General features: G+C 36.5%; 1 protein-coding gene across 1 annotated transcript; it reads right to left on the reverse strand.

Annotated features, from left to right (window-relative positions):
• Positions 1–9,055: 9,055 nt before the first annotated feature.
• Positions 9,056–25,694, reverse strand: BOLL (boule homolog, RNA binding protein; the record flags this gene model as incomplete). The annotated part of the gene is made up of 10 exons (XM_082285374.1): positions 9,056–9,073; positions 12,342–12,416; positions 13,873–13,998; positions 15,043–15,090; positions 15,772–15,843; positions 16,370–16,536; positions 18,981–19,059; positions 20,441–20,495; positions 22,508–22,599; positions 25,566–25,694. 10 exons carry the CDS (start codon positions 25,692–25,694, stop codon positions 9,056–9,058), a joined length of 861 nt encoding a protein of 286 aa, XP_082141500.1.
• Between the last annotated feature and the right edge of the window lie 1,906 nt (positions 25,695–27,600).

Raw genomic sequence — 27,600 nt, forward strand, 5'->3', positions numbered from 1 at the left:
TTCATTAAAGGTTATCCCTGAACTGTTGCCGTATCAGCCATACATATAAACTGCCCACTCAACCCTGAGAATCCTGCTGCTTCATTCTACACATCCCTTAAGATTCATTGTAACTGCTTGTATAAAGCCATGGCATGACTGGGATAGCTGCAACTAAACCAGCTTTTTGCAGCACTTCTCCAGTTGCCAGCAGGCTGCTTTTTTATCTTTAACTTAAAATAGCTACATTTTTAGTGAGGCCATTTTGAACTCTTCATGACAAGGCTTACACAATATTACAACCCTCCACCAAGACAGGACTTTCCATAATATAAACAAACTCTTACAACACCATGAAGAATCAGTTATAGACAGAAGCAACAGTCCATATTTTGTGCAATCCTAGATTAGTATAAGTAGTTATAAGATTCCAAGTTGGAAGTCAGTCAACAGTTGTCACTGGAGACTTAACTCAAGTTGCTAACCTCAACCAATGAAACCAAAGGTCCCACAGACCAAAATAGAGAAAACAAAACAAAAATCAGCAAGAACAAGCAGCATACCCCACAGGAGTTCAAAACTGCATCACAACACTTGAATGACTCAGGAGAAACACAGCATCACAAGATTCTTAAGATTCAAGAGCTGCAATTTCCTGTTGCAAAGTGGATACAAACTACAAAACAATCTTCAGTGACCCAAAATGCAAAGGCTCTGGGAACTGGCATCAGAGAAGAGCAAATCCCTAAAACTACACTGTGATTCACTAGCATGTTGTATTTACAGCACCCCCTCTGAAAGGGCATGTGACTCCTTCACTGAAATTTGGTAAAATTTTTAGACTTTAAAGTAGGCAAAGACAGCCAGACAAAGGACCAATGAGCCCAAAGGAACTTTGCCTCCACAGAAGGCTTTCAGGATCCCCCAACAGTTTTTATTCCAACTAAACAGAAAAATGATACAAAGACAGCAAGAGTAGCACACCAACAGGAACGTGTGTCCCGTGCTGAACTACTGACTGCCTGTTGGCAACACAGGGTGAGAAGCAGCAGCAGCTCTGCACAGCAGCTTTGACCAGACAGAGACAAACAAGCCTTGCTGTCTACCCACACCTCAGGGTTGCTCCTCCTCTTGCTCATGATCTGCTTTGCTCCCTCTTGTCTGAGGGAGGTTTGAAAACTTTTGTGTGGGAGGCATTTCTGTTTCCCTTGTTACATTACCAGGCCTTCTAAACCAAAGGACACCATGCCATGCTTGAAACTGCAGTTTGGAAATAGATGTCCCCCTGGTTCCTGACTCCGTGCTAAGCTGCAATCAACATGACTGACAGCCAGGACAGACTCTCTGTCTATGGCCTTGGTGCCAAACACAAGTGGTACTGGCACCTCTTTTTGATGAAATCTCCCTTGCTGGAATTGTAAAGACAACACTTCTTGGGGTTTGGAACATCTGTGACAAACCCATCTGAACACAAAGCCTATTCAAAAGAACACCTTCCCGTCTCCAAAACCCAGTATGATCTGCATAAGCAATTTAATAATGCAGTTTAAAGATTTTCTCCCCCATTACCTTAGGGGATCAAGAATGGGAGATAGTACCTCATCATCCAAGTTTCCTCCTGGCTAACATCACGAAGTGCACGGAAAATTATGAAAATAAGGAAAGTACACCAAAGATGTTCCTTGTCTGTATGTACAATATCTAAACCAAAACTCAAGGAAGATCCTAAATTACTGAATCTACAGTTCAGTCACTATACCAGCATCCGCACCAAATGTTATCTTTATTAAAGAGAACCCTGTCTCTTTCTGATTATTACTGGCTAGTGAGTTAAAAGCAACAGGAATCATATTGCTTTAATGCTACATTAACTTCAAAAATAATCAAAAGCAGCAGTGTTATAACTTTAAATTTCAAAACATAAATCATGGACTTTGTGAAAGGGCTATAGAATTAAAGGTCTATCACAACCAGGACACAACTCCTGCTCAATCTCATGATTTAGAACCGGATAAAGATTCCAAGAGGAGAACATGTCCCATCTTCCAGCCTCTTAGGCCACCAGTGGAAAAAAACCATTAGTCTGGGCAGCTTCTATCAGTGAATTTATTCCAGGTAAGCTCATCAGTGAAAAATTTTGAGTGAATAACCTTCTCACAAATGTACCACCAGTAAAGATCCACTCCTATTCTCAAGGTTGATGTAGTGAGCAGCAGAAATGCAAATACCTTAAACTCCTACCAATTACCCAAAGAATATATTATCATTATTAATAATGATTTCACTAGGACCAAAACGACTCACTGCAAAATAGAAGGGGTAACTTCCTCTGACAAAGTCAAAATGCAAAATATTTGGACCAAGCACATTTCCTACCCAGGTTGGAATGTTGGCATGCTTATAAAGGATATATTGAAAAAAAAAAGTTAAAAAAAACCCCAGCAGTATTATTGGCTATAGATCAGTCATCACTGACAATATTTTTAAACAGAGGACACGGACATAAATAAGAAACAAGGCAGCAGATTACAAAGATGCTAAATTAATCAGATTTCTTCAGAACCTGAGGGTATTTGAACAGCTACAGGACTCAAAAATAAGACATTTAAAACCCCTAAATATTAATAACCTCAAAAAGCAACATTTTTGAACTTCAGTTCCTCTTTGAACTTTTTATCAGGCTTACTTCCTTTGTTTTTATGACTCAAAGCAAATGTAAAGTTTTTGCTTGAGAGAGGATAATGACAGAAAAAGCAAAAAAGCTTCCATCAGAAGAATTTGGCAACTCAGTTGTCAAATATTTTTTTTTTCCACAACCCCATTCCCAAGAGCCATTACTTTAACTAAAATACTGACATTTCTTTCTTTTTTCTCTAGAATGATTTGGTTTAAAGATACTAACAAAGCAGCAGGGTTCCATTCTGAAGGCTTTGGGTTTGGAAATTTCAGTTTTTTCTTCAGCCCAATTTTTTTTTTCCTTTGAAGGAAGAGTTTCATGAATGTAACAGGAACAGTCTTATTAAACATGGTAACTAGAACAGAAAAGCCAGCTTTTCTGCTGTAAGTTTTAACTTAATGTTCTAAAAATAATGAACAGAGATGACAATAGTTTGCTTTTGCAGTCATTAAAACACAGTTTAATGATAAAAATTTAATTCCATTTTTTCATGTTATTCTAAACCCATAAACTCTGATACTACAATAAACAAAAGTTACAATCCAAACAGTAAACACAGACCAGTTGGAATTAAACTTGTAGCTACCAACTCAGAACTTGACTAGAAATCCAAAGCTAAAGAAGCTTGTTTACGATTGCTGTATTACAAGCAGTTTCAATAGGAAAAGCTTTTAATTTCTAAAATTGTTAACAGTTCTCTAAAATGAGATCTGCAAATTTATTAAACTTTTCTCTCTGTGCATCCACAGTGTCTCACTTATCAAGGCAGTAGTAAGTGTATTATCTGTATCTCCAATACAGTATCAAACACTACAGCCATATGTTAGCCACCAATTAAACCCACATATTCTAGAATGAAACTGGATGGTCTAGATCTGGATTTTCTACATAACAGCTATATAAGGATTAGTGTGCAGGAATGCACACACAGCACTGTATTCTGGATCCTTAAAAAGGATTTAAGCTGAATATTTTTTATTTCAATAGCAAACTTAGGAAGATGTTATATATCGAAAGTGAATCAAACCTACTGTCGTACTTCAACATTACAAAGCCACAAACCTATTTTACAAAAACAAACAAACAAAAAAGCTATTTTGCAGCCATACAACTTTCCACGTTTTGTAACTATGTTAAACAGAAAACCATTTCAAGAGAGCCATGTGTTCTGCTAGTTTCTGCTCAGTTACTACTGGAATGCAGTTTACTCAATGACTTATTACCTATTTTGGAAAATCAGTTTCAGAATACAAAGAATTGCCAATTTAAAATGAAAACGGTAAGTGGTTTTTCAAGGATAATGAATAGACTTCTGACGCATAAGATCTGAAGTAGCAGGAACCAGAAATGCTAGTGAACTAGAGAATTCTACTTTATTAAAAAAATATATAAAAAAATATAGGAGAAACAGAACTTCAGAACTTTCTGCCTGTCCACAGGATTTTATGCAGTGTTAATCAAAGAGAATGCTAGAACTAACCTTCTGCAATGGAAATGTAATATTAAGCAGACAGCAGTCACTAGAAATACTGTAACAGTTAGCTCAGTAGAAAACAGAAGATACCAACCAGTTCTCTTAAATTCTAAGGGGCAGAAGCCAGAAAATTAACTTATTTTGCTCATCTGTGAATGTGACAGCCAATACATAAGGATGATTTGCTACACACGTGTGAAGCCTTACAATTATCAATGGGAACTGCAAAAGGCCAAGGACAACGTGACCCTTTCTCCAACCCCCAAAATCCTCATCCGAAGATCTGCAGTTAACTAAATTACTTCTGCTGACAGCATGGGAATCTCCACATTCTGGAAATCCAAACTAGCAGAATAGTACTATGCAGGGTAAAGGAACAAGAAGTCATGGATGCTAGAACATCAAAATAGCACAACTGCAGGCACTGAGGAAATGTAGTTCTTCCTCAGCATATATATAATTCATCTACAGGGATTCACAAAGGTCAGTCAGTTACATCTCAACTGCGTCTACAGAGATTCAACTCCTGAAAGGTTGGTTCAGTCACTGCTGTCTGACGTCATGCCATCACTCTTGGCAAGCATTCTGAAGAAAGATGAGCTACAATGTAAATGAAAAGGCCTCAATTTCAACAGTGACTGCCAGTTTCTGGAGGAAAACCAATACTCAGAGCTACTTGGTTTCTTCTCGGTCTCTCACATCAAAACAAAACTTTAAGACCTAAAGATACAATCCTAACTAAAACTACCTCCAGACTGGCATCACACACCCCACAGGGGAACACTGCAGGGATAGTGAAGTGCCTGACACTGAATATCCTCACAAACAATCAAGTTCACATGCAAGTAAAAAGAAAGTGAGGGATCGTTGAAGCAAAGGCCATGGGATCAACTCATTATCAACAACATAACATCTGCACCAATTAAGAGAAAATAAACTACATTTTGTGAGTGTCTGGAATAGAGCCACAATCTGATGACATGTGACTGCACAGTATTTGTACACTTTCAAGCAATTAGTTCAAGAGACTTCCCTCTAAGCACTCTTCTTTTAAGTTAGTACTCACTGCAAAATTTATTTCTTGAATCTCTGATGCATTATTAAAAACAGGCAAGTCACATTTGGTAAACAAAGTGCAGGTTCAAAAAATAAGGCCTTGGGACTAAATCTCGAGAACCCTGGGTAAAATGTGTGTTTCATGACACACAAAATAAGGTTCTACCAGAACACAATCTTTTTTTGGTACCTTCTGAGACAAAACTTCATTAAAAAATATTTACTATGTAAAAATTCTTCCATGGAAATGAATTATGGCTTTGATGAGCCAAGATTTTTGTGATACATTTGTATTGATGAGTTCTAAAATGTGAAAATTAAACAGAACTTGGACAGATGTGTTTAGTGGTAGAGACTTACTCAGAGCCATGAGAACTTACAACAGATGAGAACTTCCCCCTTCAAAAAAACCAGCTGAGCTCTACATGTATCAAAAAATAGTATTTTTTTTTTGATACTTAGTGGTAAGACAATCCACCACAGCTGCTACAGCAATAATTTGTTAAAAAGAGAAACTATTAAAATTATATTGGTGCAGATTTTTCTACCTAGCAGAAGGTGCAAAGTCCCTTGAGGAAACTTGCAACCAAGACCTAGTACATGGCATCTCCTTTCATAACAATTTCAAAAGAGCATAAAACCAGAACCAGACTCCAACTCTATTCCTGGACAACACCATAAAGCACCATTGAACACTGGAATAATCTTTAAAGATATTTACATATATCATACATGGATTATTCACTGACTACAATATCCATTTGGCAAGATGTAAATGATTAAAAGGAAAAAAGTACCAACAAAACAAATCCACGCAAAAAGAAAACCCCCAAATTACTACAAAACAGAATTGAACAGTTCAAGGATATTATACATAAATAAAATAAAGACTTCATTATTGCAGAAGCAATAAGCCATAGCTTGTACTCCTGTAACTACAGACACTGTATTTTTTAACCTTGGGAAGTAAGAGGAGAAACAAAAACAAAATCCAACCAACCAAAAAAAAAAAAAAACAACCCCTCACCATCAACAAAAAAGAAGATTAACATCCTGAAATTGAGGAAAAAAAATAGTATTTCATCTCAATCTGTGATCCTGCCAGGGAGTTCCTTATTTTCATACAGGCAACAGAAAATGCCAGAGAAGCAAAGAGAAGTTTTCAATGGTTTTTCTAATAGAAGTAGTCAATTCCTGGCTTTTTCTATAGCTAAAAACATACTATAAAACCAAATGTATATGCAAGAAAAACATTAGGTTGAGAACAAATAATTATTAAACTAGGGTTCCAAACTTTATTTTAAAAAGTTATTACTTCAAACACTAAAATGACACACAAGTAAAATACCTTATAAAAGGAGAAAATACTGATAGCAAAAAAAATTAAACTAGACAAATTGTTTTGGAATGGAAATGAAATTCACATAGACTTAAATAACCAGATTTTATCCACAGCACAGAAATGCTGTCAGTATGTGGCAAAATGGCTTCAACTTTGTAATTAACGTATCTTCAAAGTTTATGCAACCCAGAAATTAAAGGTGACGTTATCCCTTTAGCAGAAGTACGCTGGCTTTCAGTCTGGGTTAGTAACTGGAATACATACAGTAGGCTGTGTTTCAGAAATCACCCTTTTGTCCTGTAACAGGGTTTCTACTAAGAAAGGAAGTGCAGGGATAAAATTATTGTTTCACATGTTTTTACCTGACAAAACTACAAAATTTCATGTTATTACTTGACAAAAAGTAGTGGTATTTTAACTGGGAAACCTGCAGGGAAATGTCAGAAGACAGGAAGAACATACCCTCGCTGTGATAGGTATGTTAGCAAAGCACATAGCTAAAAACCCCAGTGTTTTACAGTATTTGTAGAAGGTAGTGTAAAATTTTATCTTCCATTCTGTAATCTTTTCTAGGATGAAACTGATGACTTCATGAATACTGAGGTTTCAGACTCACAGACGAATGATGCAGAACACTTCTTCTCACAGAATGCAACCTCAATTCCTAAAGAGAGGGAAAAATGCAGTGTTGTTTCTTCCATTCCAAAGTGTCCCATTTACTGCATTAATAATGTTTCAATGAATAGTTACAGTCCACTTTATTGCATCAGCTGGACAGACTTGGTTCAAAAAGGAAAAACAGATTTTCATTATGCACCTAGGTGAAGCCCCCAGTGGCAGGAAATACCTTCCTTCATTTACAAGCATGGAATCTTAGAATGTGTTCAGAATTTTTACTAACAAAATAACCCAGTTTTGTTCATTGATCATACAGTCTTACTAAATATGTCAAGTTATTAAAGCAATTGTATCCTCTTTATAATTGGATGGGGAAAATTTGTTTTTACAAAGTGTACAGTGAAAAACTATTTAAGCAACTCTATTTTTTCTTCAGCATTCTCTGTAATGTAGAGTAGAGCAATGCTTTACTATGGGTACTTATAATAATGTTTACATTAAGTTTTTGGTAGCTACCTGAGCTAAAGAACTGAAAGCTGTTTTATTTGTAAACTGAGAAATAGGCAATGGACTGTGCTTACCTAATTTGTCAGTAGATGCCACTAGCTGCTGACAAAAGGATGGCAAGCTACAGAAAACACAGCTACCACTTTAGGTATTGGCACAAACAGATTTTAGAATACTTGTACAATTCTGTTTCTTCTTCCAAAGATCAAATTCTCTTACAGTTCCCCTATCTCAGCTGCTCTATATCCCAAATGCACGATGTCCATCTCATTTCCTCTTTACTTAACTATTGTCGTATGACTCAAACTGTCCTTTTTTTTTTCCTAACCTTACTTCTTATCCCAGGCATTTTCAGCACTAACTATTTTTGTTTTGTTAAACTTAACTTTTTACCCTTCCTTCTGGATCTGAGAGTTTCCTCATACAACCAGCTCCAGTTCATACACCTCTATCAGGATATCCAACCCACTATAATCTCAAGATGTCAGTCTCTTTCCATCATCTACTAACTCCCCATCATGTTGTGCATTGCTTTTCAAAACTTGAAGGTTCCATGCTCTTTAGTTTTCATGATGTCAGCTTGACAAGATTTCAACCCCAACATATTTTCCTTTTTCTTTAGTTTAACTCCTATTAGCATAGGTCGGACACAAACACATTGTCTACTAAGAAAGTTATGCTCAGTTTTACACTGGTAGGCTTCTAACACTTGTTTAAAAGCCACACCTGGGGATAAATCATACAGGTTAAGATAAGGCAGACAAGAAGTTGCATCTTAACATACAACATATGCTACAAATCAGTGAGCTGTTTAAAGGCAATCAAGCAAGAAATTGACTCTAAGATGTGCAGAACATGCATTTTCCCCTAGCTTCCTTTCATCAAAGTGTAAGCAACTAAAAAGTGTAAGCAACTAAATGAGGCAGCATTTTCACAGTAAAAACATGCTTGAGCACCTGCCAGAGTATAGCCCTATAAACACCAGCTACTGTAAATTGCACAAAACAGGGAGAAAAAAAGAAGCTGTCAATAAAGGAATTAAAACAGTTTTCAGAAACAAAAATTATACATTGGAAGTACTGAAAATTTCATCCTTGTTGAAGGAAAACAACCCAAACCCATATAAATTTCAGGCAGTTAAACTAAAAAGAAAATGGTGATGGAATTTACATATACATTATCATTCAAGGAATGAATGACACTGGTTATATAGAGTTCATTTTATGAAGAGAATTATTAGCAAGTGTCAAACTGCAGGAAGCAGCTAACTAATGCTGCAGGCTGTGCTAGATCTGAGCATGTTTTATTATTCACCAATTCCTAAATAGCAAACATTGCAATTAAACAACTGACCCCAAATTCCACAACTGGCAGCTGCTAGCTGGTATGTTGATGATGGATCTCAGCCACACAGGAAGGACTGGACACAAAAAAAAAAATTAATCAGTATAGATAGACTGGAGTGGCACAAATGCTTTAATAGTGAATGCTCCATAGGATCATCAAGAAAAGCAAGAACAGAGTTCAGAGAAAACAAAAGAAAAAAACCTACTGAACTGAAGTAAGAGCAAACTAACAGAAAAGGAGAAGTTTGTAAGGAGAACACAGAATGAAACAGCATGAGAAAAAGCATGCACCACCCGCACCTTTCCATGTTAATATCAAATGAGCAAGTATGGTTTCAGTGGAGTTTAAAATAGCCATTTTAGAGGCAACAGGCCTAGCTGCAGCTGGTGACAAGTCTCTTGGCAATCATACAACTATAAGTTTAGCTTCAAATTTCTTTGACTAACATATCTTTAAACAAAAGGCTTAGCCTCTTTCAATTTCACTTACCTATACAGAAAATATGCTGTAATATTTTTTATTGTTTCAGATGGAATATCAGGCAATAACATGCAGTACTAGTATAAAATAACTAAACTTTCCCCAAATGATTACACCAGAACTCTTATGAAAGACAATTTACATAAATCTAATTGCACATCTATCTACACAAACATTTATAAGCACACATTTATGTGTTTTATACACACAAAACACAAATCTTCCCTTATTACTCTTAACTTCAGAGAAAACCAGTGTGCTACATTCAGTTAAATTTACAAAACACTCACAACCCCAAGACCATCATGCACTATTATGATCTGAATGCAAATATCCATGAACTATACTGCAAATGACACTTTACTATCTGGTACTGTTGATACCAGCCAAAAATACTGTTTGACACAGACTATGGGAAAAGCAGTAACTGTGACAGACTAGAACCATGCCTATCCCTCAAAGGAGGCACTGCAGCTCAAAAAGGTAGATAAGAAAAAAAAAAATCTAAAAGCATGAAACAAAACAAACCCTACTCACCCACTCCCCTCCATGTGCCAGAACCTCTTACACTTTGCTCACTCTGTAGACTGCAACTGTGTGCTCAGTTCCCCATGCCTCAGGGGTCTCCCTCATATACACACAAAATATACAAACATTTACCAGGCCAGTGCCTCAGAACTCAAAGATAATTGCTCAGCAAACCCAAAACTTAACTTACAGATATTTCTCTTGAGCCTGAAAGCAAAGATCACAAATTTCAATCCTCCACATTTCCACTGGTACTATAGACCACGTAACTTTTACTACCAGACACTATTTCACATATAGTCTCTGGAAGCATCCAAACATTCATCTCCATATTAGATGATATAGGATCTGAAACATCCAGTAGAGAAGAGACATCCTCTCCCTTCCTAAAAACAAAGTTATGTTAACCTTATCCATTTGTATAGATGTGAATATATGAAGTCACTTCCACATGCTCACCAACAGAACATTCTATTAACTGCCAAAAGAATTCAGCCTGAAGTAAATAATATTCAATATCATTAGCAAACACATGATCACAGGGATGGTATTAGTATTTTTGATTCAAACCTGATCTTAAATACCAAATTAGGATCTCAAATTATTTACAGTTCCAAGTTGGAGAATGTTGTCCTCTAATTGTCATTTAGCACTATTAAAAACTATGTACTAAAAATAACATTTTATTGATGTAACTCAATGGTTACTACTGGGTCTACTGATGGTAGAACAGAGAGAATGATCTGGTGTGAGCTGCATTTGAAAGCTGTAAGAAGTCTACAACTGCCAAAATATCTGGATACTGGCTGTAGCATCCTAATCTCACCACCTGACTTACAGCTCCTAGCACAAAGCACAGGAATTGCACTGGGAATACAGAAGGCAGGAGAAGCAATTAGCAGATTACCTTCAAGGTACAGTCATTACTTCAGGAACCTGCTTCTTTTACACAGCCACTACTTGGCAGTTTTCAAGCAGAGATATATTTGTTGAGGTATTTTAAGAAGACTACAGCCACCAGGCAGCCGTCTTCTGCAGCTGGGGAGCAGGTGGTAATGACACAGCCACTTGCCTAACACATAGCAGTGTGCTGACAACATTTGACTTTTCCAATCATTGTTGAGAGCTCAGCCACACTGACAGACAATATAAGCTGATCATATTCATTATCTGGGAAACATATTCAAACTCCAAGTGGGTATGTGAAAATGTAACATGAAAATTTAAAAGGGAGAGTTGTATTTCAGAACTACCAGTTAGTAGCAAATGAAGCTAACTAAATAAAACTTAAAGATCAAAGGCTATTTAGCATCAAGCTGTAACAAATAAAATTATCAGAATTCAGTAAGCCTTTGGAAGGGTTTAACTATCTGTGAATCTACTTGAGACCTGAACAAAGCAGGGTTTCAATTCTAGGTAACAAGACTTCTGAGAAAACAGGAAATATAGGGCACTTTAGTCCAAGACAACGCTTAGGTTACAGCCCCCTCTGCTGGCAATATCCAGTACTTATTGTTACACAATAATCTAGAAAAAATGCTAAGAAAAGTAAAATTAATCAAAAATGTGGAAAAGAGAGCTTATAACATGGCTTTTATCCACTCATGTTTTTCACTTGCAGCTGAGTAAGCACCTTTCACAGAAGAGGAAGTGCTATAATAAGTATAAATACTGACAACTTTAGACCTCTCTCATCAGGGCCAATCAGTTTTGACATTTTTTCATGCATGGTGTGAATAGCCTTATTAATTTAGATAAGAGGACCTTAAACTGGGAACCAAAAGAATCCAACGACTTCCATCAGGTGACATAGAATAATATTTACATGGCCTTTCTAAATCAGAACTGCACAGAAAAACACCCAGAGGTGACTGACTGGAATGGTTTTTCATTCTCCGTGTTTCAAAATCTCAACTATTCACAACATTAGGCACTTTTTTAAGGCTGAAGTAATGAATGTGATATCAAGACCCAGAGAAATAAACTAGGATTTGTAACCACCATTTCAAAGATCAGAATGAGGTTCCCCAATTTCTCTCAAAATATTTCTTATTTGCAGTTTACTTTGTAGCTGTCTTAAAATAACTAGTCATGTTTTGACTTCTTAGTTTCCCCAAAAAGTTCCAAAATAAGTAACATGTTTGTCCCTCCGTAACAAAACTTCAAGTGAAGAAAAATCTCAGCTTCTCCCCAACGCTTCCCATTTCCTTATTTATCAATTCATTAATAAAAGACCTTTTCATCCATTTCCCTCTTGTCTTACTGTCACTGCTTCGAGAAAGAAGACAGCAATACTGCCATGCTTGCTTTAACTATCTCAGTTTGATACTCACAGCTGCAGGCATGGCTATGTGACTCTGGACATAGGGCTGGTGATGAAGTGTTTGAACTCCATGATCAGAATACAGCTGGTATAAAAAAATACAAAAAATTAGCACAAAAGCTTGTTTCACAATGTTAGTTTTTAAGCTTTTCATTTAAATTCAGATTCCTTAAAGCTTCAAACTGTGGGCTATGCTTATCTGAACTACTGACTTTTTAAAAACCACAATTTCAATATTTAAATCTATGTTTTCCCCACTGATCAGTAAAGTCTAGTAAACTTAGTTTATTTTCACCAGTGTCACAAATCACTTTCCTCAAAGTAGCAGCTAGAGAAGTAGCAGCTTCTCAATTACAAATCCATTTCACTCAGCTCTAATTGGGAACAGTGTTTAAATGTGTAGATTAACACATTAAAATGTAATTCTCAGCACTATCACACTAGTAAAATATTTACATACAATTAATACAAACTGTTCTTGGAATTTTACATCATTTTTCCAAAATCTGACACACTGCTTCCTTTAACATGAACAAATTGCCTACCTGTAAACCAAGAGCCCTTTAAATATTCCTTAAATAATTTCATCTATTTTCTTAGTGCTCACAGGTTTCAGATCTCTGTACAAGTTTATAACTGATTCATGAAATACTAAAGGTAAAACAGTACTGTTAATAAGATTATGACTATAAAATAAATATCAAGATTCATGCATTTTCAAAAAGGAAGAAAAAGCCCCATAACGCAAGCCTTGTATTATTCAGTATCTTTGTAGGGAAATTAAATTACTTCAGTATTTCAGAATTTTCCACTTGAGATGTCTGAAATACCAGTTTTGGAACTTCTCTTGTAGGAATAAAATACCCATTTACTTTTGTAACAATACTTGATTACTGGTATTAATAATTAGATGTCCTAATTTAACATCTATTTTGGCCTCCCTGTTCATGAGGAATGAATATTTGAGAAGTACCAATTAATACCAAACTGAAATTGTGTTGTGATTAAGTTTTTCTGTAGCCATTTACTGTCATTTTAATATCCAATTATGAAGAGATTGAATGATTAAATATTCATTGTTTAGTTTTTTTGCTTCTATATCAGTAGCATTTCTAATGTTGTGGAGATTTTTAAAGTACAATAAAGCACTCAATTAATTCAGATCATCAGAATATTTAGAAACAAGCTTCTACTCACAGAATTACTCCAGGAAACTACTGTGGTTCAGGGATACTAAACCAAACATGCCAAAGAATGAACTCCCATTTTACTGAAACATTACTTGCAAACAAAACCAATTGACAAGTCCTTATATGGCTGTCTGTAATCCATTTGAGACTCTCAAATATTTCAGAATCAAAGCATTCTCCTAGACAGGAAGGGAAATTCTAACTTGAGCACACCTGAAATTATTTAACAGCAACATAAGTACTGGAACCTAACTGCTCTAACAGCCAGTACTTAAAATAAAAGATTTTATTTTTCACTTGTAAATAAGCACTTCAATTCTCAGTACACTTTTTCACATTTTTAAAAAATACCTCAGGAACTGCAGCTTCCATTAGGAGAGGTGGAGATATACATCCACCTTCCTGGTTAATTCCTATTGGCTGATAAAAGACTTCAGATGGTTGCAGATACAGGAGTGGAGGTGAAGAGGTAGGAGACTGAAATAAAACATTATTCTAATAAATTTTATGATTTAAGCAGGATGAAAAGAAAAGCTTATTTTACAGTCGTCTTTGCTACATATAAACAAAATGAAGTTTTAAAAAAGTGTCAAAAAATCTTTGGTAACCTAAAGAAATTAAGTGAGAGGGAAGTGGATAGAAAGGTCAGGTAGGAGAAAAAAAATGTCCTTTAATTTTATGTAGTTTTCAGATTTATTTACATTTTGGAAAGTGTTGTAAAATACTAAAACTTTTAAAATTCACAGTTAATCTCAAGATCACAGAAACATACTACAGTTAAATTTTCCATTCCAACACTGACAAAAGTTTTTCTTGTTTTAAAATAATCTCAGTATCTCCATAATTCAGCACTCTGATTTCAAAGCAGCAGATTGATCTATTAGAGTGGAACAGACTGCATAAGGCTGGCTGCTACTGAAGTAATAAGGCTGCATTGTAACAGTTCAAGCATAAGGAACTTGGTCCTCCTTTCAGGTTCAAACTCTTCAAGTTACTCAAATGTCAATATTTCCATAATAAGCTGCTCTTTCATGGAACAGATAAACCCTCTCCTCACAATGACTAAGTTAACAATTTCTTCTTCCTGTTTCAAGGGTCTGGGTCTAATTTCACCCTGTGTGTGTCCACATGCTTCTGCTAACAATACTCCTATGAAACATCACAGTTAATACCAGTTAACAGGCAAGTTAATACCCATTTCTTTAATCAGGCAAAATTTAGCAGTTTTTACCTGCTTCTAAGGAATTTATTAGGTAATTTAATACAAATATTTTGCTAAATGGAAGGCAGGGGAAGATGTTTTCTTTAAGTCAGATTTATATTTAATGTTTCAACAGATGCTATTTTATGCCTTTTGTTGTAGCAGTAAACATCGTAAATATATTGCTAAAATACAGCAATTAATACTCATTTCAACCAAGTTGTGAATAGTGGGAAATATCACTCTTACATAAGGCACAGCATACCTTTAAACTAGGTGAAAAGTAATGGTAAAATGCTGCAGTAATGAACTGTATTTACCTGTGGAACAGACCACTGCCACTGACTTGAAAGACACTGTGTTGGTGCCTAAAAATCAAACAAGAAGATGTCACTAACATGGTGAAGAACAAATGAATAGCCCTAGAACACTATTCTCAAACATGTAATTAATTCTCAACTAAAAAGAGGAAATACGATTTTCATTAAGCCCCAGATTATTCAGGAACATGGTTTTGTTTATTTCCACTCAGCCTCCAACTTGGCCATTTCACAAACTTCAAAAATACTTAAGTCAGATTCTCAACAGAGGTGCTCAGAGCACAAGAATCAACGGACCCAAGCTGGAACACTAAAAAATGTTGTAGCATTAAGGGAAAAGTCTTTTACCATGAGAAGGGTCAAGTATAGGAAGACGCTATCCAGAAATGTTGTGTGGAATGTATCATTGGAGCTACTTAAAACCCAACTGGACAAGTACCTAAGGAACCTGATCCAACCAGCCCTACTCTGAGCAGGAGTTTGGCTTAGATGATAAAAGGATGCTACCAAGCCAGATGTCTTGCAACACAAAAGAAAATGTAATTTATTATACTTTCATGCAGCTACATAAGCAAAACAGACTCTTCACTAGAATACAGTTTTCAATGAAGTTAAAATGTTTCACACTGCTACTATGAACAGTCTTTTTATCTCCTAAGAATAAACTGCAAATAGTACTGCATGGCTGGAGGACTAGTGATGGCCCGAAGATCATTTTAAAACAGATACCTGATAATGGTACGTAGGAGACTGATAAACAGGTGGAGCAACCATCACAGGTGAACTGGAAACAGAGCGAGACTTCAAAAGAAAAGAAGTTACAAATCTTAATGCAGCAATTTCATAAACTGTCACTCCTATTACACACAGCTCTGGAGCACTGTAATGCTGAACCACCTCCACTCCCTTCTGTGAATGATTTACCAAGTTTTAACCTACATTTAAGCTCCTTCAAACCCAGTGTTTCTAAGGCCCTATGTTAGATCAAACAAAAATCTCTAGCATATTCACTTAAGAGCTTTTCAGAAAGCACTAGGCCATCACTATGTAGAGATAGTAAAACTTACTCCTGGGCCAAGGCCCAAATTGATTATGAACTATCCCGTTCAATAGGTCATACCAAAGCAGAAGTCCCCTGAAGAAGCAAAATAAACTGAAGTGATATTTAAAAAAAACAATTCACAAAATAAACAGTCTAATATAAGGAAGCCATTTAAACATCTAATATGAGGCATAGCTGAGGAAACTGGAAGCAGGAGGGACTTGAAAACACTGCAGTTATCCGGCTCCACAGAAAAGCATATATACACCAAAATAAATTACTTACTGGCCATGGCTGCTGAATAGGAGAGACTTCAGATGTATGAAAATAAGCCATTCCATTATGGTAAACATATGGATAGCCACTCGAAGTGGTTAAGTACATTGTACCAGCTTCTGGTGATACAGCAGTAGTTGCATACATTGTACCAGCTTGGGGTGTTACAGCAGAACCTGGAATAAATATTTTAAAACTTACTTACAAATAACTTTTAGATGTGTACATCATGAAAAAAAAGAAGATAATTTCTGATCTTTAGAGAAAGAAAACATTCAAAGAAAAGAACATGGAGCAGTGTGGCAATTCCCTCTCAAACACTATCATGAAAGCAGACAGCCACAGGATGCCTCCAGAGCTAGATGGGAAGGGCTGTAGAAGATGACATCCATATAAATTACTGAACAGAACACATAATATGGGGAGACTTCTCTAGAGGAAAAAGGGAAAATTAATTCTGTAACTCAAACTGAATTCACAAAATAGTGATATTGTTTATATTGTGTTCTTCCTGATTTTTTCTGTGCTAAGTTAGGTTTAGTTTTTCATCTTGCCTTGAAAGGTAAGAGCCACCATTAAGTTCCATTTTATGAACAGACAGAACACTGCAGAGATCACCAGAATACTCAGTGGAAGACCAAGAAGAGTCCCACAGGAATTCAAGAGCTTTTATTGATAGTAAGAATTTGACTAATTCCTAGAAAAGCCTTAAGACACTTGGATACAATACAGCTGAAATATTATCCATAGACAGGCTAAGATGTTTGTTAGGAGAATGTTAAGCACACCTCAGAAAAACTAAAGGCTGTTGTAGCTCCAGTAAGCAATCTAGAATAGCACTTACTGGTATCTCAAACAAGGTGATCAACACAACCCCACAGCCAACAATCCTGTCCACTTTACTAACTACCAAGTACATTGCACAAACTTTCTGCCAGTGTTGAATAAGCCTCTGGGAAAGAAAAATAATCTTCTCCATCAAACACAGAAAACTCACTGGGATGACAAAATACATTTTGATGCTGGGGTAAAGCAAACCAGGTGGCCCTTCCAGTATGTTCAAAGCTCTTACCACAAGTGGTCCTATGATGACAGAAGAGCTAAAAATCATTTTGCTTAATATGAAAGACAAGCACTATACATGTAGGCTATAGAGGACAACAGTATATTGTCTAGCCATTTAATTCTGTTAAATATAATGGAATCACAGTTCTACAGTGATACTGCAAGTCTAGGTGTTCTGGCTTCATGAACCCCTGGTGAGTTGCAGTAGGACAAAGCATCCTGGTGACTGAGGTTAGGCACACTGAACAAGAGAGCAGACACACTGAAACCAGGCCCTAGGATGTGTCTGGATGCCAACAGCATCTTATATCACAGATCTATCCTAGGCATGACAGACAACAGGTAGTGGAACAGGTCCACAGATCTCAAAAGAATGCAGCAGCTTTCTTCAAAAAGCTTTTCTTAAGATTTTTGGTTTACCCCTCTGTTGCCTCATGTCTCAACTAAAACACAGAGATATGCCCCTTTCCTATCAATATACACATTCATCACAAGAGTCAGAGGAGAGAAGCCCCACAAGTCAGGCAAACAATTGAGAAAGTAGAAGTCAAAGATGGAAAGTGAAACAAAGCACAGAAAGAAAATTGCATGCAATCTCTTGATGACTGAGCAAAGATCACACTGAATAATTTCTAGAGCAAAGAAACTACACAGCTGGAGCAAGTATTTCATTTTCCCCAGACAAGTAATGCACTTATACAAGGGAAAAGGGCATAGCTAAGCATAAGTGGGGGAAGGAGGAGGCAAACCTCCTGTCTTCAGGAAGTGTCTCAGCAACAGCTTTAGCGTACACATTAGCTACTTCTAACAGACAGCATGACAGAAACTAAAGAAAGCTTCAGAATTAAACCAACATTCTTCTGTATTCTGGCCTCAGAATGAAGATGAGCAAAAGGATGGGTTTTTCCTAACTCTTTCAAAAGGTACCATACAACAAATACTGAAGCAAAGTCCCAAAGTACACTTCACTGCCTGCTGCACTTAGAAAGGAAATCTATTTCACATCTCTGACACATAGCCCTTACTGAGGGCTAACTCACAGATTGCATCTTAAAAGCTGGTATTTATAGCCTATACTTTCACTTTTAAGATCTTAGAACAAACAGCTCAAGAAGAGAGTGGGGACTGCAACCACCCATTCCTTATGGTTTCTCTCAAAGAAAGAAAGATGCAACAATCCTGATGGATTTTGGTAACAAATAAATCAATGAATAACAATGCAACTAACCAACAGCTCCTGCTTTATCCTGTAGAACCTGTGAGGACACTCTAAATGTTCAGATTTAAGGTTCTGCCAGGCAACTTGAGTTTTCATTCAGTTTATTCCTAGATAGGTAACTCTCTCCAATACAGTAAAAGAAACAACATATTGAGAGGTTAAAGAACCAAGAGACCATAAACCTATTTATTCCAACATTTCCACTGGCATGCATTTACTTCCACTGCAAACCATTCAGAGCATATTCCGCACGCAGCATTAGTGCAGTGCAAGACCAGGCACGTCTTGGTTAAAAACTTATATCAACAATACACAAACGCAAGTAAAAATACATACGAGCATTAGGACTCCGCACTTGTTTTCTTATTGCTGGGCCAATATTCAATTTCTTATCCTTATAGCTGAGTTTTTTAGCCTAGAATTAAAGAAAGAAGACGTTATTATTTTCTACACAAATCTAGGCATCTGAGAAGGGAAAAATCACAAGTAGACAAGGTTCTTTGTAGGTTAGATACACTGTGCATGAGAGCAGTTATGCTGAAACCAGACCCCAGGATATGTGTCTGGAACCTGGCGAAACGCCTCAAGGTCTGTTTTTAATACTAACACATATTTAGAAGACTGCAACATAAAAGGAAATTCTGGAGACATTACTCATAATAGAAGAGTAGGACAAAAAAAATCAGAGGATTATCAGAGTTTCATATAAAAAGAAATTCAAGAGTTTAAAACAAAAACCCATTAATTTCATACATAAATTGAAGCCTAGAAACTCATCTTAAGATGGAGAAAGACCTAGATGCTACACAATATTAAGATGAATACAAAATAGTAGAAATATGCTGAGATGAAAATGGTGATAGAGCTGTAGGACATCTAAATTAAAGGACTTATGGCAGGCAAAGTAAGACATCAGTAAGACTTCACATGAAGCAGCCTTCCACTTACAAAAGGAACAAAAATCCTAAGCCATATTCAAAATGGTACTCAGTACCACTGGTGTTTAGTTTACAGAAATAAAGCAATTAAAAAAAAAAGCCAGGGCAGAAAGCCAGCTGACTCAAGAAGTTCCTGCTTATATACCTTTTTAGCACCACCAACTTCAAACAAAGGGTTGGAATTTCCAACATTTTAACCAGCCTTCTAATTGTGAGAAGGCAATTTGCATGTCTCAGGTGCCATCTTCTCAGGTTTTTTCCCCTGCACCTTGATACCCTCACATGAATGACTAAATCCTGACTGATTCCAATCAAAATACAAGAGCACACATTTCACAAAACAAAATGAACTGAAGACCCAACCATGTCTCAAGGGAAGCTCTACAAGGAGCATCGAGACAGTAACATAGCTAAGAGAAACAAAAACTACATGACTCGAGCTTCATCATTGAAGACTTCAAGGGAACCTAACTGTTATTAAAAAGAATTACATCAGGTCTGACAAACACATCAGAATAAAAGACAGCAGTTAGCTTCCTAATTTCCATACAAAAATCTTGACAGCAGTGAAATCTGAAAAGTTTTCTAGCTCTACATGTACTATAGACCACATATAGACTAAGAAAATAAAGACCAATGTCGAAGTCAAGAACAGTACTATGAACTAGAACTTCCATCCTTAGTTCCAGAATATCTCAGTATAAATCTTATCTTAGATCTCTTTAAACCATTTTATTAACTATCAGACCAAGTTCATCTTCAAATGTAACTTGCAAACAGAGGACCAGACTACTCAGGCCTAGTATGAAATGAAATATTCCATTTAAGAGACAAACACCATGGAGACTTATCACTTACATCTTGTAAAATCTTCTGTGCCTCTTCTTGGGTTTCAAATGTAACAAAGCCATACCTAAATAAAAATGACAGCAGCTAAGCCTCTAAAGTTTGTATTTACAAACAGCTTATTGTTACTTCATGTACAGTAAAAGTGACATCACAAGGTAAACTAATGAGTAAAAAAAAAGTAAAGAACTATTCTTAGCATATTCCTTATTACATTCAAGTATGTGGCAATATATCACCATGAATGACCAGCTGTTCTTGTTACTCAGCCTATGTCTTAAATTCCTTCATTGCTATTAATCAAAGATTTTGATCTAAACCTTTCACTTGTGGTGATCAAAGATGAGACACTTGGGATTTTTAAAGTTAACATTATACTGTAATTCATTGTACAGCTCCCACCTACTTCAGCGACAACTGTGAATGCTCCACACTTCCACAAGCACAATCCACTATTTTAAACTGAGTTCTGAAAAAGCAGTGATGCAGATATAGCCATTACCTATGAATTTTCCTGTAAATCAAACAGGCTTTCTACACAATTCCTGCTTTTCCAAAACCCCTCAATTCATTCCCAGAGTAATCTTGGTGGCACCACCAGTACAAAGGAAGTATCTGAACGTACACAATACATACATAAGAAAACCCAAAAACCCTCCCTCACCCCTCCCCCCATTAAAACTGACTTCCTAAATTTCGTACCTTTTTGAAAACTTTTAGTATTTCTGTACATGATTTGTTAGGCTCAGAGCTCATTTCTCAGGGTCAGATTACAGAAGGTATGAGCCTCTGCCATTCCTACTAGCAGATCAGATTTTGCAATACAAGGTATCATTCTTTGTGACCATTTGCATGCTAATTTAAATATAGAGGCTCAGTAAATCTCTGACCAGCTGTACTTTCAAATTTGTGGGCTTTCCTTGTATTGGCTTCTCTAAACAAACATGGAAATATTTGTCTTCAAAGACAACAAAGTATCTTCCTGCTTGGGACCCTACCTACACAGACTTTTCATTCTGTGGACTGTCTGGACAATAAACTAATAGACAATCACAAATTCATAAGTTTTTTAAATCACTTGTCGAGGAGAAGCAATGAAGCCTGTGCTTAGATGTCAACAGAAATCCTAACAGCATGGTAAGTAATTAATTTTCAACATATCTGCTGTGAGGCACATGTTGGCAATCACAACTGCATAATTATTATGGGTTATATGGACACACACACTTGTACTCAAGTACTTGGAATTTAGTAAAAGAGCAAGAGGTTGGTGACAGACCTGGGACCAAAGTCCCTGATGTCATGCAAGTGCACACTGTGCTAGGAACTGCAGCTCAGCACGTAACTTGCTGATACATGCTAAGCTCTGACAGCATTAAAACAGTCCTTAATGCTCAGGAGAGAACACTGGAGGTGCAAACTCTCATGCACATTTACTTTTGGCTTCAGCCCTCTTTCCCCCCTTCTCTGGCAGTGCACTTCCTCATCTTATTTACATCACCATCCTTTGGGTTACAGCAATAATTTTACTATGCAATCTTAATCTTTTTCCATATTTGCTCTTCAGCATTTCTCCTATTGGTGACTTCCTGTCTCAGTCCCCCTTTTATGTAATCATGATTTAGTGTCAGATTTGTCCCCTATGCTGCTGTTCCAAAAACCTTCACACAAAAATCTGTTACTGCCATGCATTCCAGCACAATCAGGTGTATCTCAGCTCTTCCTCCACTTTAGGCTCCTTTCCATACCAGCTTTCAGTAATAAATACATTTAATAACTAAATAACCTTGCTAGGACAATCTACTTAAGTAATAAGTCATTAAGAAAACTAGAAACTATTTATTTTGTCCTAGTTGCACACAGCTTCATCTTATAACAAGATGACTAACAGAGTTTTAGTTATGCAAATTCGAGACATTTATATAGAGATATTAAAGAGCAAAACCAGATTTTTGCATACATGGAATAACTGAAATATCAATGATAAAATATTACAAACTATAAAAATCAATCAAATTTACTATAGTCAGTTTTCTGGTATTTTTGATTTCCACAACACACTTATTCTACTATACCAACCCCTTTGACACTCCAGCTCTGTCATTTATTATCTTCACTTCTGTCACACTGCCATACTGAGCAAAAAACTTCTTCAGGTCATTTTCATTAGTCTAGTACAGTAAATGAAGAAGGGCGGGGGGGAAAGGAAAAAGTTGGTTTGCATAGTTAGTAAATTAATTCAATTAATTAGTTCAATGTTTACCATAAGACTATTAATGGACATACTTTGGGTGAAGCTTGCTACAAATTAATTATAACCCTGTATATGAAGACAGAAGAACAAGCAAGTATGAGCCTCAGGGCCCATTTAACTACTGCATTAATTATTCAACAATAATTCTAGAAAGCCATTAGAACTTCTCATTAGTAGATTTATGTAACAACTGCCCTTTTACAGTCAAGATCACTGAAGCAGGTGTACTAGATCTGAATTCTAGTTTGTTAATTACATGCTAGAGCAGTTTACAGTATGAAAAATCACTGCCATACTTTCAACTGCAACACAGCAGAGGATGTAGGTTTTCATAAAAGATATACACAGGCCACATAAATGAAAAAAAAAAATCCCCCAAAACCACAGTGATTCAGTGGTCAAATCCATTGAATACAACATGATCCCTCTTTCTGAAGTAGTTTTAACATGAGAGTCTGCAAATACGTACAGGCACACTATAGGAACTCCCCCTCATAAGTAAGAAAATGTTATTTCAATGGAGAGTGCTCTAAGTGAACTTGGAAGGAACTGCCCCCTTCCAAGTATGCAGGGAATAAGTAAGTTTCTAATGCAAAGGCTCACCTAAGCCATGTGAATACCCCTCTGCCTTCTATGAATCTTCTTTTACAACATAAGCATGTATCCCATATGGTGTCCTAAACACCACATTTGAGATTTAAGTTTTGTTCTACATAGCCCTCAAATAATGCTACACCTAACACTGGAAGAAGCATGGTTATGTGCGTGCATCATTCATCTATACTTCTTAACGTATACCATGAGTACTGCTTTGTTTCTAAGTGAATGACTTTGATTGTTTGTATACAATTCAGTGAATCCTATCCAGTACATCAAAGGTTTAATGCCTCATCCAAGTCTGAAATTGATCAGTGCTCAAAGTATCATCCAAGGACATGAGGGCTTGCTACACAATACTATGAATTTGGAAAGACAAAGGTTTATGCGCAGAGCAGTGCATTAATAGGGAATAAGAAGGAAATACTGTTCTAAGATGCACAATAAAACCTGCAAGTATCTGTACAAACATGGTATTTAGAAACTTATGACAAACACGTTTAGGACTTGCCTTTTCCTGCTTATGATAAGACAAAGGCACTTGTCAGATTCTTTAAGGAAGGTAACGGCTTAGCATTAGCATATGTCAATGACACATGGCCCGCACCACTAAAGAAAGAGCTCTCCAGACCAAGATGAAAATGTTCCCAACTAACTTCCCTTGCTGAAATGTTTCTCTGAACTTGAGAGACCAGATGTTTCCCCTTACTAACAGGAATCACTGCCACGGTGATGGACAAAATGGCAAAATCATGAAAGAGTTTTTGTTAAAAAGCGAGTAAGTTTTTGTTGACTAAGTAACTCCCTTTTTCACAAAAATAAAGTCAATATCTTTTCCATCACCCCAGCTGACTTGAATAAGATCTTTGGTGTAAAAAAAAAAACCCCAAACAAAAACCAAAACAAGAACCCCAATACTTTTTGCCATGAGATTCCTGGTAGAAAGCAATTCAAGACTGACATATAAATGAGAATTAGATCAGAAATTTAAGACTGTATTTGATATAAAGAGTTATACCAAGTGGAAGATCAACTAAAATGGCTATAGAGGTTTCAGCCCTTTTATTTCCTCTCCCCTCTGCAAAAAAATTCCATCTTCTTTATGATTACAAATATGCTTAAACTGCTGTTGAAAATACAGTTTCATAATAAATTTTGAACTATTAGCAACTGAACCAAGCTGAGACCCTTCAAAATGAACAATAAGTATGATAATCAATAAAAATATTGAAGTTAGACAGGAAAGTATTTTAACCTTTGAAACTGCAGTGAAGACAGAACAGAGAGAGGTCTTTTTATAGCTCCAGTAACTTGCTTACTACTGGTACAAAAAACTACTGTTCCACTTTAATAAAGCCCAAATGTACTGAAGGTCTTGTACGTCTTAAAATATGAACGCCTCTATTTGAATTATCTCAGCCAAATAAGATAGAAGATTCTGGAATTTCTTGCATTTGGTATGCAAAATAGTCTGAGTGAACTGTCAATTCTTGTTCCTCTTCAAATGAGTCAGCACTCAGAAGGTCTCAGCCTAGGAGGATTAAGGCAAAGAAGATACTCTTGGTGGAAACAAAGCAACAGCTAAGCAAACCAAGCACGTTTTGCAAAAGTCAATGGCTTAATTAATTACCTAAAGCAGGAGGAAAGAAAAAACCTTAACCCTAAGCATGTTAGAAATGTTAAAAGCAACTGAACAAGGTAAGAGTGGCTCAATGTTCACTGCTATTTGAGGATTTTAGGGAATACACAAAGGCACAAGCATTCTAAGAATTAAGAGAAATACTGCAAATTACCCAGAGAAGCTTTCATACTTCTCTTAAAAACAAACTCTTGACTTTAAGAAAATTACTGTGGTGAGGAATACACCACTATAATTCTTTGTGTAAACCAGAAGTGTTAGAGGAACAAAAGCTACTGACTGTGCTCCACTGGCCATATGAAACATTTTGACAGTTCATTAAATTACACTAAGTGGTATACATAAACAAAACCTTGTACATATTTTCTGCCATGAGCTCTGTTGATGACAAAAGCTAGCTTCTTTGAAAAAATAAAAGTCTGAAAAAGTGGTGTGTCAAAAGCTTCTAGCAGCTAAATGTACAGTCAACTTTGTTAGGCAATTATGCAAATCAAGGCTTAAGGCTTTATTCTCTACTGTAGATTTGGATATTGTAGTGAAGAGGACTTACCAACTAAACAAATACACGACTCTGTCTCTCTTTTTTCCCCTGTTGATTTTTATATGGCTATAAATTATAATTTAGCAGCAAAAAGAGGGAAGAGTACCTTAAAATCAATTCCTCCAACAAAGACACGATTTGGAGTAACTGTTCCAAACCTTGGAGAACCGATCAAATTATTTAACCTCACCGGTGACACAGGGTTGGGACATGAAGGTAAAGATTCTGTTTGCATCTGATCAGTGGCCTGCTGATTGAAAGAAAATATTTTCAAAATCTTACAGGTTATTTGTCAGTAATGAAACAATTTGTCAGTAAATGAAACAATTCTCAACAGAGAATACATACAGAATTTCTTGAAAGGCACAGCAGATGCTGAACAACTGAACATTAACCATGTATTTTGATTCAGAATGTAGCTCAGTGTTTAAACATAAGCTCAGTCTTAAGCAATTCAGTAACTTAGTGAATACACTGCAGTCTGAAGTCCAATGTCAAACACTTCTAAACTGGACACCAATCTTGACTCAATTTGCACAGCACCCTGCTATAAAAATTTCAGGTTATGAATTCTACTACACAGAATATAATATCTTTTAGAAGCCCTTATTTTAAGCCTATGTAGAATGGACATTTTTAACTCAATCTGTGCTCTCACACACATCTACATAACACTCTTCTCTGCAACAGCCTCTGGTTCAGTTCCCAAGCGCCAAGAACCCATAATTCCTCCACAAAATCAACAAGCTCCACACACCCGATGAGAATAGGTCTTGAAGACTAACTAGTACTTTAATTCAACACTCTCAACCAACAAACACAGCACACAGTGGTCTGAACAGAATTTCCCTCTGCAGAAGAGCAACCAGATTGCCCTTGCCCCAGTAAAGGAACATAGTACAGTGGGATCCTCATGGAAATCATTACTTAGTGAAGCCTGCCTGTTGTTTTAACTTCCAGCATGCTTACACCTACGAACCGTAAAACAATTTTATTGGCAGCTCTTCTCAAAACAAACTAACACTGCCTTAAAAAGTCAACCCTAACTGTGAGATAATAGCTGTAAAGCAGCCATATTGTACTGTCACTAACTTCTCCAATAGGATTACTTGATATTTCTTTATCTACCTAAGAATTACTCCTACTAATTTTAAGTAATGGGTTAACAGTATTATTTTGGATATCTTAAAGACAAGAAATCCAGCTTGGTTCACGCAATTTTAGTTTCAAACAAAACACAGGTCGTTTCTGAATTTACTAAACCACGCACACTCGGTGCAGAGGAAAACCCGAGGTCGTTAACCTGATTTGCTCAGGAGAATCTAATGTGCATCTCTCCGACTAACTAATAGAATACTAACCTAGAGTACTGACTAACCTGAACAAACCCCACCTCTAAGGGGCAAGGAGCAGAGTCACTACAGTCCCCAAGAGGACTGGCTTTTGCAGCAAACAGCCCCTGAGGGACAAAACAGGTTACATTCTGCATCTCTCACACCAAAGACAACACTCTTAACTGTACAAGCACCTGGCAACTGTGCTCAGCATGAGAACTTCTGGATTTAACTATAACAATTAGCAGCCGACACAACGGCCAAAATTTATTCCTTACCTCAAAGAGCCCAAATTGCATTTTCTCCACACACATTTTAAGAGTTGATTTATTAAAATAAACCACAAATACAAAAGCCCCAACGGGAGAAATGAAGAATTAAACACACCACTTATGAACTCCCAATAGTAAATACAGTAAATCCCAGTAAGTTTTAAGTGCTACATGTTAAAATTTGTATTGTGATAACCACCTCTTTATCACCAGTGTGGCAATAAGAAAACAGTATTTGGGAAAAAAAAGTGCCAACAGCACATCACTTGCCTAAATACTTGTTTCAACTGTTTTTTAAACTTCCTTTTTAATCGCTTTCCCCAAATAATACGGATATGTATCTTCATCAATATGTTTATGAATTATTTAGTACGTCTGGCAAGTGCTCGTCAGCAAATCACTATTTTCATTTTTACACTCAACACACCGACGGTCAGACAACCTAACTCCACGAAGGCCTGGTGATTAGGCGCACGTAACTCCCTGAACACCTCTATTTTCCACAGTCCGTGTGCTGTAAGGTCCGAGGCAGACC

The sequence above is a fragment of the Coloeus monedula genome, assembly GCF_965178545.1.
Source record: "Coloeus monedula genome assembly, chromosome: 7".
Lineage (NCBI taxonomy): Eukaryota > Metazoa > Chordata > Aves > Passeriformes > Corvidae > Coloeus > Coloeus monedula.